At 33.3% G+C, this 12,935-nt stretch overlaps 1 protein-coding gene across 1 annotated transcript in view; it reads right to left on the reverse strand.

Moving 5' to 3' along the window:
- Positions 1 to 7,816: 7,816 nt before the first annotated feature.
- LOC135128733 (headcase protein) overlaps positions 7,817 to 12,935 on the reverse strand; it is a 105,920-nt gene continuing 100,801 nt past the window's right edge. The window contains exon 5 of the mRNA XM_064055785.1: positions 7,817 to 12,216. Coding sequence (XP_063911855.1) covers positions 12,043 to 12,216 — 174 coding nt within the window. The 3' untranslated portion in view covers positions 7,817 to 12,042. The remainder of the gene's footprint in view (positions 12,217 to 12,935) is intronic.

The raw sequence follows: 12,935 nt of genomic DNA on the forward strand, positions 1-12,935 counted from the left end.
TACGATTTGTCAATTTTTGATGGTTCTAAGATTTCGTTTTCTGAATTTTTCAGGTTATTCATTTTTCAATTTTTCGATTTTCGCTTCTTCGAATTCTCGATTTTCAGTATTTCAATTTCTCAATTTTTCGTTGTTTTAGTTTCTGGAATTTTCAATTTTTCGCTTCATCAATTTTTTAATTTTTCAGATTTTCGAATTTACAATTTTTGGCCTTATATGATTTCAAATTTTGAATTTCTGGATTAATCGATTTTTCCATTTATAAATTTCTCGACTTTTAGATTCATTGATTTTTTTAATTTCCATTTCTCGATTTTGTGACTTTTCGATTTCCCGATTTTTCAGTTTTTCAATTCTTCAATTTTTCGATATTTCAACTTTGGGCTTTTCCAACTTTTCGTTTTGATTTCAATTTTTCAATATTTTTTCAGTTTTCTTAATGTTACTTTTCTGAATGTTTTGGTTTTAGATTCTTCGGTTTTTCAATTTTTCGATTCATCAATTTTTCTCCGATTTTTCAATTTTTCACTTTGTCAATTTTTCGGTAGTTCAGTTTTGGGAGTTCTCAATTTTTCAAATTTTCGCATTTTCAATCTTTGGCCTGTCTTAAGTTTCAATTTTTCGAATTCTGGATGAATCGATTTTTCGATTTTTCAATTTACAAAGTTCTCGACATTTAGATTTATCGATTTTTTTAATTTCCCATTTCTTGATTTTTCGACTTCTCGATTTCCGGATTTTTTGGGTTTTCAATTCTTCCATTTTCAAATTATGGAGTTTTTGATTTTTCGGTTTATCAATTTTTGTTTTGATTTCTCAATTTTTCCATATTTTAATTCCTCAGTTTTTTTAATTTTACTTTTTTCAGTTTTCGATTCTTTGGTTTTTCAATTTCTCGACTTTAAAAATTTTTTAATTTTCAATTTTTCATTTTTTTTATTTTTACATTTTAAAGCTTTTGATTTTAGATTCTTCGGTTTCCTTGTTTCAGTTTTGAGGTTTTTCTATTTTTCGGTATTTCAATTTTGGGATTTCTCGAGTTTTCAAATTTTCGAATTTTCAATTTTTGGCCTTTCTTAATTTTCAATTTTTCGATTTCTGGATTAATCGATTTTTCAACTTATAAAGTTTTCGACATTTAAATTTATCGATTTTTCCATTTTTCAGTTTTTGGATTTTTCCATTTTTCAAGTTTTGGATTTTTTAATTTATCGGTTTATCAATTTTTCGTTTTGATTTCTCAATTTTTCGATATTTTAATTTCTGTCTTTTTAATTTTACATTTTTCAGTGTTTTGGTTTTCGATTCTTTGGTTTTTCAATTTCTCGATTTTAAAAATTTTTAAATTTTAAATTTTTCAGTTTTTTTATTTTTACATTTTAAGTCTTTTGATTTTAGATTCTTCGGTTTCCATGTTTCAGTTTTGGGATTTTTCAATTTTTCGGTATTTCAGTTTGGGGATTTCTAGAGTTTTCAAATTTTAGAATTTTCAATTTTTGGCCTTTCTTAATTTTCAATTTTTCGATTTCTGGGTTTGTCGATTTTTCAACTTATAAAGTTCTCGACATTTAAATTTATTGATTTTTCCATTTTTCAAGTTTTGGATTTTTTATTTTATCGGTTTATCAATTTTTCATTTTGATTTCTCAATTTTTCGATATTTTAATTTCTGTCTTTTTAATTTTACATTTTTCAGTGTTTTGGTTTTCGATTCTTCGGTTTTTCAATTATTCGATTTAAAAAAATTTGTAAGTTTCGATTTTTCAATTTTTCAACCTTCTGGTTCTAGATTCTTCGGTTTTTCGATTTTTCGATTTTTCAAATTTCCGATGCTTCCGTTTATATGATTTTCCAAGTTTTGACGGTTCCAAGTTTTGGATTTCTCGGTTTTCAGTTTTTCGATTTTTCAATTTTTCGATATTTCAGTTTTAAGATTTTTCAATATTTCGATGCTTAACTTTTCGGATTTTTCAATTTTTCTCCGATTTTTCAATTTTTCACTTTATCAGTTTTTCGGTATTTCAGTTTTGGGATTTCTCAATTTTTCAAATTTTCGCATTTTCAATCTTTAGCCTATTTTAATTTTCAATTTTTCGATCCTGGATTAATCGATTTTTCGGTTTTTCAGCTTATAAAGTTCTCGACATTTAGATTTTTTCAATTTCCCATTTCTCGATTTTTCTACTTCTCGATTTCCGGATTTTTTGATTTTTCAATTCTTCAATTCTTCCGTTTTTTAAGTTTTGGATTTTTTAATTTTTCGGTTTATATCAATTTTTCAACATTTCAACTTTGGGATTTTTCAATACGTATTTCGATTCTTCAATTTTTCGTTTTGATTTCTCAATTTTTCGATATTTTAATTTTTCATTTTATTTTATTTAAGTCTTTTGATTTTAGATTCCTCAATTTTTCTCCGATTTTTCAATTTTTCGGTATTTCTCAATTTTTCAAATTTTCAATTTTTGGCTTTTCTAAATTTTCACTTTTTCGATTTCTGGATTTATCGATTCTTCAACTTATAAAGTTCTTGACATTTGGATTTATCGATTTTTCAATTTTTGGATTTTTCCGTTTTTCACGTTTTGGATTTTTTAATTTTTCGGTTTATCAATTTTTCGGCATTTCAACTTTGGGATTTACAATACATATTTGTATTCTTTAATTTTTCGTTTTGATTTCTCAATCTTTCGATATTTTAATTTCTCAGTCTTTTTAATTTTACATTCCTCAGTGTTTTGGTTTTCGATTCTTCGGTTTTTCAATTATTCGATTTTACAAATTTTTTAATTCTCGATTTTTCAATTTTTCAGTGTTTCTGATGTTACTTTTTTCAGCTTTTGGTTTTAAGATCTTCGGTTTTCAATTTTTCGATGTTTCAATTTTCCGATGTTTCAGTTTTACGATTTTTCGATTTTTGATGGTTCTAAGTTTTTGATATTTGGATTTTTCAGGTTATTGATTTTTCGGTTCTTCGAATTCTCGATTTTCTGTATTTTGATTTCTCAATTTTTAGATGTTTTAGTTTTCGGATTTTTCAATTTATCGATTCTTCAATTTTTCACTTTATCAATTTTTCGGTTTTTCAGCTTATAAAGTTTTCGACATTTAGATTTATCGATTTTTTCAATTTCCCATTTCTCGATTTTTCGACTTCTCGATTTCCGGATTTTTTGGTTTTTCAATTCTTCAATTCTTCCGTTTTTTAAGTTTTGGATTTTCTAATTTTTCGGTTTATATCAATTTTTAAACATTTCAACTTTGGGATTTTTCAATACGTATTTCGATTCTTCAATTTTTCGTTTTGATTTCTCAATTTTTCGATATTTTAATTTTTCATTTTATTTTAGTCTTTTGATTTTAGATTCCTCAATTTTTCTCCGATTTTTCAATTTTTCGGTATTTCTCAATTTTTCAAATTTTCAATTTTTGGCTTTTCTAAATTTTCACTTTTTCGATTTCTGGATTTATCGATTCTTCAACTTATAAAGTTCTTGACATTTGGATTTATCAATTTTTCAATTTTTGGATTTTTCCGTTTTTCAAGTTTTGGATTTTTTAATGTTTCGGTTTATCAATTTTTCGGCATTTCAACTTTGGGATTTACAATACATATTTGTATTCTTTAATTTTTCGTTTTGATTTCTCAATCTTTCGATATTTTAATTTCTCAGTCTTTTTAATTTTACATTTTTCAGTATTTTGCTTTTCGATTCTTCGGTTTTTCAATTATTCGATTTTTAAAATATTTTAATTTTCGATTTTTCAGTTTTTCAGTTTTTTTGGTGTTACAGTTACTGATTTTCCGGTTCTTCGAATTCTCGATTTTCAGTTTTTCGATTTCTCAATTTTTAGATGTTTTAGTTTTTGGATTTTTCAATTTATCGATTCTTCAATTTTTCGGTATTTCAATATTGAAATTTTGTAATTTTTCGCTTCCTCAATTTCTCCATTTTTCAAATTGTCGAATTTACAATTTTTGGCGTTTCATAATTTCAAATTTTGGATTTCTGGAATTATCGATTTTTCAGTTTATAAATTTCTCGACATTTAGATTTATTCATTTTTTCTAATTTCCCATTTCTCGATTTTTTGATTTTTCGATTTCCAGATTTTTCAGTTTTTCAATCCTTCAATTTTTTCGAAATTTCAACTTTGGGCTTTCCCAATTTTTCGTTTTGAATTCTCAATTTTTCAGTTTTTTTAATTAACATTTCTGAATGTTTTGGTTTTAGATTCTTCGGTTTTTCAATTTTTCAGTTCTTTTTTAATTAGAAGATGTACAAGAAGCTGACACTTCTGATTGTATTTAGTTATTAAATAACGGACTTTGTTGGGACTGTCAACAGAATTAGAGGTTCCAAATTTAATTTTTAAATAAATTTGTGTCTGAAGAATAAAATTTTACAAATGTTTTGCCAAATTTTTTTTTTTGATTTTTTTTTAATGTTGCACATGTTATTTGTTTCAAAACAGCAACCATATTTTCTGCGTATTCGAAATAGTGTTTGTATTTCCTGAGTGCACTAATGGCCAAGTAATTAATTCCATAGGATGATTTGCTACTTTCATGTTTTCTGGAGGTGTGATGAATCAAAGAGTACGAAAAGTGGTCTCCCCTTTCCGTCTGTCTGTCTGTCTGTATCGATTTTTATCACGCTTTTATTAGCTTGGGTTGTATGTAACGGAATCTTTGAGCTTAATTTTCATCGGTTTCTAAAAGTCTGATCATCTTGAAACTTTGCACACGTCTCAAGGATCGATGACAATGCAATAATTTGATAACAGTTTCCCATTATCCTTATTAGGAGCGCCAGGATTTATAAATTCTTTTATGGATCCTGTGTAGTGGAGTAAAAGAGATAAAGCTAGCGCGCGATCTGCGCATGCCTGTAGTATCTGGTTTACTCTTCGTTGTAATTATAGTCTTGATTAAAATACAAATAACGGATATTAAATGAAAAAAACAAGAACGGACTTTTAATTAACTAAACGTGTGCAAAAATGGCTGATCGCATCTTAATTGTGTCAGTATATACCACGGTTATCTCTCTCCGTGTCGATTATACCGATCTATACCGATTATTTCTGTTTCAAGGACAATTTCTGCATAGCTTTGGTTTTACAGTCGGTAAAGAAGGAATTAATTATAATTAAAACATATCTAATCATGAATTCTCACCAACTTAAATAAAGATAACAAATTTTGATTCAGAAATTCAAACATGGAGGAAAATTAACTATTTGGGGGGTAAAACTAACCGCAATGATGAATTGTGTCCCGTTGGTCCGTGAGGGCGATTGATTTCGAACTAATTCCCGTTGATCGATCATACGGTGACCACTGAGTGGTTCTTTCTAGAAAAATCTAAATAAGTAATTAATTCCCCAATTTATGAATTTGTCGCAGACTAAAAAATGAAAAATAAATAATAGTTTAAAAAACTAAAAAAACACGCTTTTATTGCTAATCGAACTAAAAACTAGAAAATAATTTTTAATGACAGAGTTTAATATTACAGTAGTAGAAGATCAAACAATCAATCATAATAAATCACCTCAAATTAAAATTATAATAAAATTTAAGTTATTAACAGAATAATTCAATTCAGAGTAAAAAGCGTGGGGTGCATTTTACTGCGGTTCAAAACTATCCTCTCATAGATAGTTGCCAATAGAATGATTGTAATATTTAAAATATCAAGCACCCCACGCTTTTTACTCTGAATTGAATTATTCTGTTAATAACTTAAATTTTATTATAATTTTAATTTGAGGTGATTTATTATGATTGATTGTTTGATCTACTACTGTAATATTAAACTCTGTCATTAAAAATTATTTTCTAGTTTTTAGTTCGATTAGCAATAAAAGCGTGTTTTTTTAGTTTTTTAAACTATTATTTATTTTTCATTTTTTAGTCTGCGACAAATTCATAAATTGGGGAATTAATTACTTATTTAGATTTTTCTAGAAAGAACCACTCAGTGGTCACCGTATGATCGATCAACGGGAATTAGTTCGAAATCAATCGCCCTCACGGACCAACGGGACACAATTCATCATTGCGGTTAGTTTTACCCCCCAAATAGTTAATTTTCCTCCATGTTTGAATTTCTGAATCAAAATTTGTTATCTTTATTTAAGTTGGTGAGAATTCATGATTAGATATGTTTTAATTATAATTAATTCCTTCTTTACCGACTGTAAAACCAAAGCTATGCAGAAATTGTCCTTGAAACAGAAATAATCGGTATAGGTCATTAAAAATTATTTTCTAGTTTTTAGTTCGATTAGCAATAAAAGCGTGTTTTTTTAGTTTTTTAAACTATTATTTATTAATTTTACATTCTTCAGTGTTTTGGTTTTCGATCTTTGGTTTTTCAACTATTCGATTTTTCAAACTTTTTAATTTTCGATTTTTCAATTTTTCAGTGTTTCTAATGTTACATTTTTCAGCCTTTTAGTTTTAGGATCTTCGGTTTTTCAATTTGTCGATGTTTCAGTTTTACGATTTTTCAATTCTTGATGGTTCTAAGTTTTTGATTTGTGGATTTTTCAGATTATTGATTTTTCGGTTCTTCGAATTCTCGATTTTCAGTATTTTGATTTCTCAATTTTAAGATGTTTTAGTTTTAGGATTTTTCAATTTTTCGGTACATAGGTACTTCAGTTTTCGGATTTTTCAATTTATCGATTCTGCAATTTTTAATTTATCAATTTTTCGGTATTTTAATATTGAAATTTTGTAATTTTTCGCTTCCTCAATTTCTCAAATTTTCCATTTTACAATTTTTGGCCTTTCATAATTTCAAGTTTTGGATTTCTGGATTAATCGATTTTTCAATTCATAAATTTCTCGATTTTTCGATATTTCAACTATGGGTTTGTGCAATTTTTCGTTTTGATTTCTCAATTTTTCAATATATTTTCAGTTTTTTTAATTTTACATTTTTGAATGTTTTGGTTTTAGATTCTTCGGTTTCTCAATTTTTCAGTTCTTTTTTAATTAGAAGATGTATAAGGAGCTGAGACTTCTGATTGCATTTAGTTACTAAATAACGGACTTTGGTGGGACTGTCAACAGAATTAGAGTTTTCAAACTTAATTTTTAAATAAATTTGTGTCTGAAGAATAAAATTTTACAAAAATGTCTTAACAATTTTTTTTCCTGCATATTCGAAATCGTGTTTTTACTTCCTGAGTGTACTAATCGCTAAGTAATCAAGTCCATAGGGTGATTTGCTACTTTCATGTTTTCTGAAGGTGTCATGAATCAAAGGGTACGAAAATTGGTCTCCCCTTTTCGTGTGTCTGTCTGTGTCGATTTTTATTAGTCAGATAGATAATCTCCGAAACTACTGGACCGATTGTTGTCAACTTTCGTATGTACATTAAGATTTACATGGTAAAACGTTAACCAAAATTCGGCTAATCGTCCCCGCCAGCACTGGAATGACGTCAGTTCCAAAGTTTATGATAGTAAACTTATTTTTAATTTTATAAAATAAGTACCAACTCTTCACGAGACATCCAGATTAAAAAAAAAAAAAAAATAGAATTGTAAAACAATACTTTGCAATTAACTTTGAAACTTCAAAAGCAAATATTTTAAAGTTATTATAATCATGGAAAATTGTTAATCGTTTTCAAACGTCTTACGTGTCTTTGCGAAAATGCACTTTTTTTGTGTGGGTGTCCATGCCGATTCCTTAGGTGACGAGACCCCAAAACCTGTCCCTCTGCTGCAGTTGAGCTATTAAAGAAAGGGGTCTAGAGGGCGTGACGCAGCCGCGCCGAGAAATAAAACACAGGCTTAGACAATGGTTATATTTATTACGTCTTAAAAATTTGTAATCCCATTGTATTACATATAAAAAGCCGTCAAAAGCTCGATCATTTTATGTCATATATTATATTGATATCAAATTTTTCACGCATATAAAAAACATCTCGACTCGTGCTCGGCGTCTTCCGTGATTCCCGTGACTAAAAATTTAATTTCAACCGAACTCGATCAAAACCAATAAACATAAATAAATTTTGTACATTCTAAAGCTTGAGACGTCCGCGGGCCTCACGCAGGACGCCGAGCAACAATTTGTTGTTAGCCTAATGTTACAAATAGATAATTTACAATATACTGAAAGATCCTGACAAATTGCATGCTTCTCCAGCGACATAGGTACTCTAGTAGTGTGAATAAATAGTCGTTTTTATTGTGTGAAATTTGGTGATGGGGGGGCGGCGCGGCGCTCCCGCGGCCTTCTTTATTTGGCATTGAAATCCCTTCAGGTATGGCACATGTTGCTATCTCTATCCGCAGACGCCGCGCAACCGCCACGCCGCCCCCACGAAACTAACCTCTTTTGCGTCCGCGAGCGGGCCGCAGCCCGCCCGCGGCTTAAAAAAATTACATAATTAAACTTCTGCTGATATTGCTCATGCTAAACTCTGAAAAATACATCATCAATAATAATAATAAAACGGCTCGGGCCGGGGCGGCAGCATTTGTACTCATTCAGTGATCACCGTTGATTTGTAACTGTCCGGGCCGGACCGACCCGGTCCGGCCCTGCGATAACAATGGCTGACGTCGCGCTCTGCTAAAGTAGTGCCGGCCCTATCTAAGTCCCAAGGGGCGGCAATGCAGAGCGCCCGCTTCGCCCTGCCGCCTCGCCCGGCCCCTACTACAGTACGCTATAAACATACATAAACTACCTTCTCAACTCTCAACACTTCCCAATAGTAATAATATGTGTAATTGAAAACAGCGAGGGAGCATCCTAGCGGCTACTCTACACCGGCCGCCCGGAGGCGGCCCTCACACAACTACAACACCGAAAACATCGTTACCATTTGTTAATATGTTGTGTGTATTACCAAATTTGTACTTTAATAGGAGAAAGGGGGACCACCCCGAAACACGCTCCGCATCTGACGTCCAACGCATTTTCAAAGTCCGCCACGCCGAGGACAAGCTCCTGCAAGGTCGGATCTCAAATTTCGATAAATCAAAAGTACAAAAAATTATTTTAATTAAACTACTCGGTTATCGTTACGTATCTCGCATTCACCAATTCCATACCGAATCAACAAATGGAGACAATTATTCAATCATCGGGAGTCTATACATCAGCTTTTCTGAGGCAGAAAGGCAAAAGGATTTTTTGCAGGAAGTTATGGTTTTAATTATAATATTCATTAATAAGATGGGTGCGTATTAAAAGAGTTTATCCTGACACATACAAGCATATACAATTTTGTTGAAAAGGCAAGAAGTGTTAAAGGTATTTTTGCCTCCAAAGGACAATTGTAGAAGACATAGACATAGTAGAATTTATTTAAGGTTCATTGGAAAATGGATGAAAAAAAATTTACTAGAGTTAGACTTCATTGATGATAGCGCTAAAGATTTTTATAGAAATTTGCAATCAACGACATCGTTAGGAGACGTTGATCCAGATATGGACAGGTATATAAATGAGGTAGAATTTCAATGTCCATGCTGTCTTTGACATCAAGAGTTACATCTTTATGTTAGTAATTTGTGACTATCAAACCGAAATAATTTTAGCTTCAAGAACATCACATTTCGGACTTACGGCCTTTTGCCTTTCTGCCTTAGATTTGTCGTTGGTTACCGCACACGTGAATAAAACTAAAAAATACTTGTATACCGTGGAAGTGCCGGCTGATGAAGTGCAGTGTTAATGGATGTGTAATGAAAGATGAAACAAAATGATGGATGTCAGTTTGCGAACTAAGGAGGTTGGCGTTTGTGGGGCGGCCCCGAAACGCAAAAGCAAGGGTCCACTCAACCATGAGAGACGGTATTCTACAATCTAGACCTTAATCCACTACAAGATGCAAAATTTACGTATAAAAACATAGCTTGTTTCGATCATTTTTAAGAATTTTCGTCGTATTTATGTACAAATTTTATCACTTCGAGTCGATCGTGGCGATCGTGATCACACGGAACCGGTTGCAACTTTAAAGCCAACATACTCATTTCGAAAAATAACTGTCAAGTCGGTTCCACTTAAGTCTAAAAACAGCCGATCGTATAAAAATATATCATCACAAAATATCCAGTTTTCGTGTACAAAATCACAACTTACGATTAGTACGCCAATTAGTGAAAGAACGGTTTGGGAACGGCGATCCGACCGACCTCTTACGGTACGGTGACGCGGAGGTGGCGCGCTCGCAAACTTTGCGAGGGCACTGGGTTGCCTCATGGTTGGTGGATCGTGGATTAAAGACAGCTAGCTAAAGCGGCGAAAACACACACGGATACATGTCATTATCTACTTGCAGCCAAGCTACGCTAAAGATACCTATATAGTGGTGCTCTACGGTACGACCCTTACCCTGATTGCGCCTTCGTGTAATATTGTGCATGGACAGCCTTATCGGAGTGAAACGCACGGCTCGGCGCGACTGTGACATGACACGAGACGGCGCTGCAAAAATTGTTGTTTTTTTTCTTTGAAAAATTCTCATTGGTTTCCCTTCGAGGGTGCCGAGCCGTGCGAGATAGAGGACGCCGGACCGCGACATCAGGAGGTTCAAGAAAGGACTAATGGTCGAGCTCTGGCAGCCACCGATTGGTCCTCGCACCAGCTGGGGTGCCCGCGCCTCTTCAACGACTACACCTACTTATTAATTCGTATTTTATTGTAAAAAACGACTACGAACTAGACTTACGATTAATCGACATATAATACCAATTTGAAAAACTTAATGGATTTTCGAATTCGAACACGTTATTTACAGTTTTTGTCCAAAAAACGACAACATTGAAGGATTCTCACACGTAGAAGTTAGACCGTGAGTTAGGCCTCGATAACAATAAGCGGGTGGTTGGGGAGTCTTAGGGCTAGCTTAGAGTTAGGGGGGCATCATGCAGTTACCACTACGCTAAGGGACTACGCTACGCTCGCTACGGTACAAAAGCTCGCTCGCACTCGCGCAACATATCTAGTCGGTCGATGTGTAGTTTCAAAAAACAACATAAGCTTTGGCTAAACGGAGATAGGAATTATTTTACCCTCAACAATCGATTATATTGTAATCATTTATATAAAATTTGCAAAAGTAACGAACGGTTTGTACTTGAAGCAATTTCCTAGATCCGCCATCTTCATCGTAATCACCATCGTCAAGTTTCAAGAGGTATTTGCGGATAATCTGAGCGGCTGAGTTCTTTGTACGTCCGTTTCTGGAAGGCTACGGGTGCAGCAGCGGGATGAAGTGGCAGTGTGCTACTCGCAGGGAGACCGACTGTCCCTGAACAACCCATCACAACAACAACGACGATAACGGGACACGCAAGCGAGACCCATCTTTCAAGGTCCCGCACCATTCACACCTATCACTAATTATTGGGACACAGCAATATATCATTTTTATTACTATAGTATTATGTATTATAGTTATTAAGTAATAAAGCAATCGCGCCATCCGCGAACGAAATCAACACACTTGCTTCTCTTCTCTACAATAACGCTAACTTATACTCAAATTAACAAAAGAAACAAAATCAGCAATAACCAAACAAACAAAAAAAAAAAAAACTCAAAACTCAAAAGTGCATTTCTCCAAATTCACTCAGTTACAACAAGACCTGCTTTAGCGTCAACTGAATTCGAGCTAGAAATTAAGATAACTATCATCACAATGTCATTCATTTGATAAAGAGACTTAAGTTGAATATAAATTCACTAAAACCTAACAAACATATAATTAATAATAAACTAATAACATAACGGTTTTTATATATGCGACATATGTCTGGGGACCGTTCCCGGCGGCCCCGAGAACGCGCCCCAAAAATAAATGCAATATAAAATGCAACAACATAACAAAGAAAACTAAGTCCGTCTACCGGGCTCGGGTGAGCTGGAGGCGGCAGAACTCGTCGAGGCGCAGGCCGGCCAGTTCGCGCCACAGCAACCCCAGGTCCAGGTCCATGAGGTCCGGCGGCGGCGTGGGCGGCGTCGGGGGCGCCTTCGCGAGCGAGGCGGGGGCCGCGGGCTATGGCCACAACTGCAGCGACCGCAGCGGCTGGCGGGCGTAACAGTAAGCCAGGGGCTTGACGAAGTGCGTGTCGAACGTGTGGCAATGGGGACACGGCACTATGTGGCTGTAATCGCTGAAGAAGTTGAGGCGCTGGGCGGGGTGCAGGACCGGCTTGTAGCACGCGTTGCACTGAAACAGACACCTCGGCTACAGACTCGCACATTCGTGATTATCAAACAAATCGGGCAATTAAAGTGCCGAAAGTAGGTCGACGACACGTTAAGATTATAATGACTTATTTAAAAGAACGTAAGGGAGGCATTACACTCTGATGCCACTACAACGTTCGTAAAAGGCAAGAGAATGAATGCAGTTCGAAGTAATCTACTGTATCTAGTTTTTACTGAGATCGAGATGCAACGGTGACTTGCTGCGGTATTGGACTCACTGTTTTAAGATCTTCTAAACCGCTTTAATGATTCCTCTACCAAATCGTTAGTTACTTAACTTAGCCCAAGTTTTTACAATAGTTTTATTTTTATTTTTACAAAATAACGTACTCCTCCATTTGTGATTTATGAATCCATGATAAATTGTTACGCTGGACATCGCTTTCTGGAATTTTCGATTCTTCAAATATTCAATTTCTCGATTTCCTTATTTTTGGCTATCTCAATTTTCCGACGTTTTTAAGTTTTTTCGATTTTTAATTTCAGGTTTTTGATTTTTCGAATTTTTATTTTTTTGAAGTTTCGATTTCTCGATCTTTCAATTTTTCAACTTGTCGGTTCTTGATTTTTTAGTTTTTGGAATTTTTTTTGATTTTTCGATTGGTCAATTACTCAATTTTTCGATTTATCGATTTTGGCTCATTTAGATTTAGATTAATTCAATTTCTGGGTTTTTCG

The sequence above is a fragment of the Zophobas morio genome, unplaced genomic scaffold (genome assembly GCF_036711695.1).
Source record: "Zophobas morio isolate AGI-343-1 ecotype UQ-CSIRO unplaced genomic scaffold, CSIRO_AGI_Zmor_V1 ptg000014l, whole genome shotgun sequence".
NCBI classification, from domain to species: Eukaryota; Metazoa; Arthropoda; class Insecta; order Coleoptera; family Tenebrionidae; genus Zophobas; species Zophobas morio.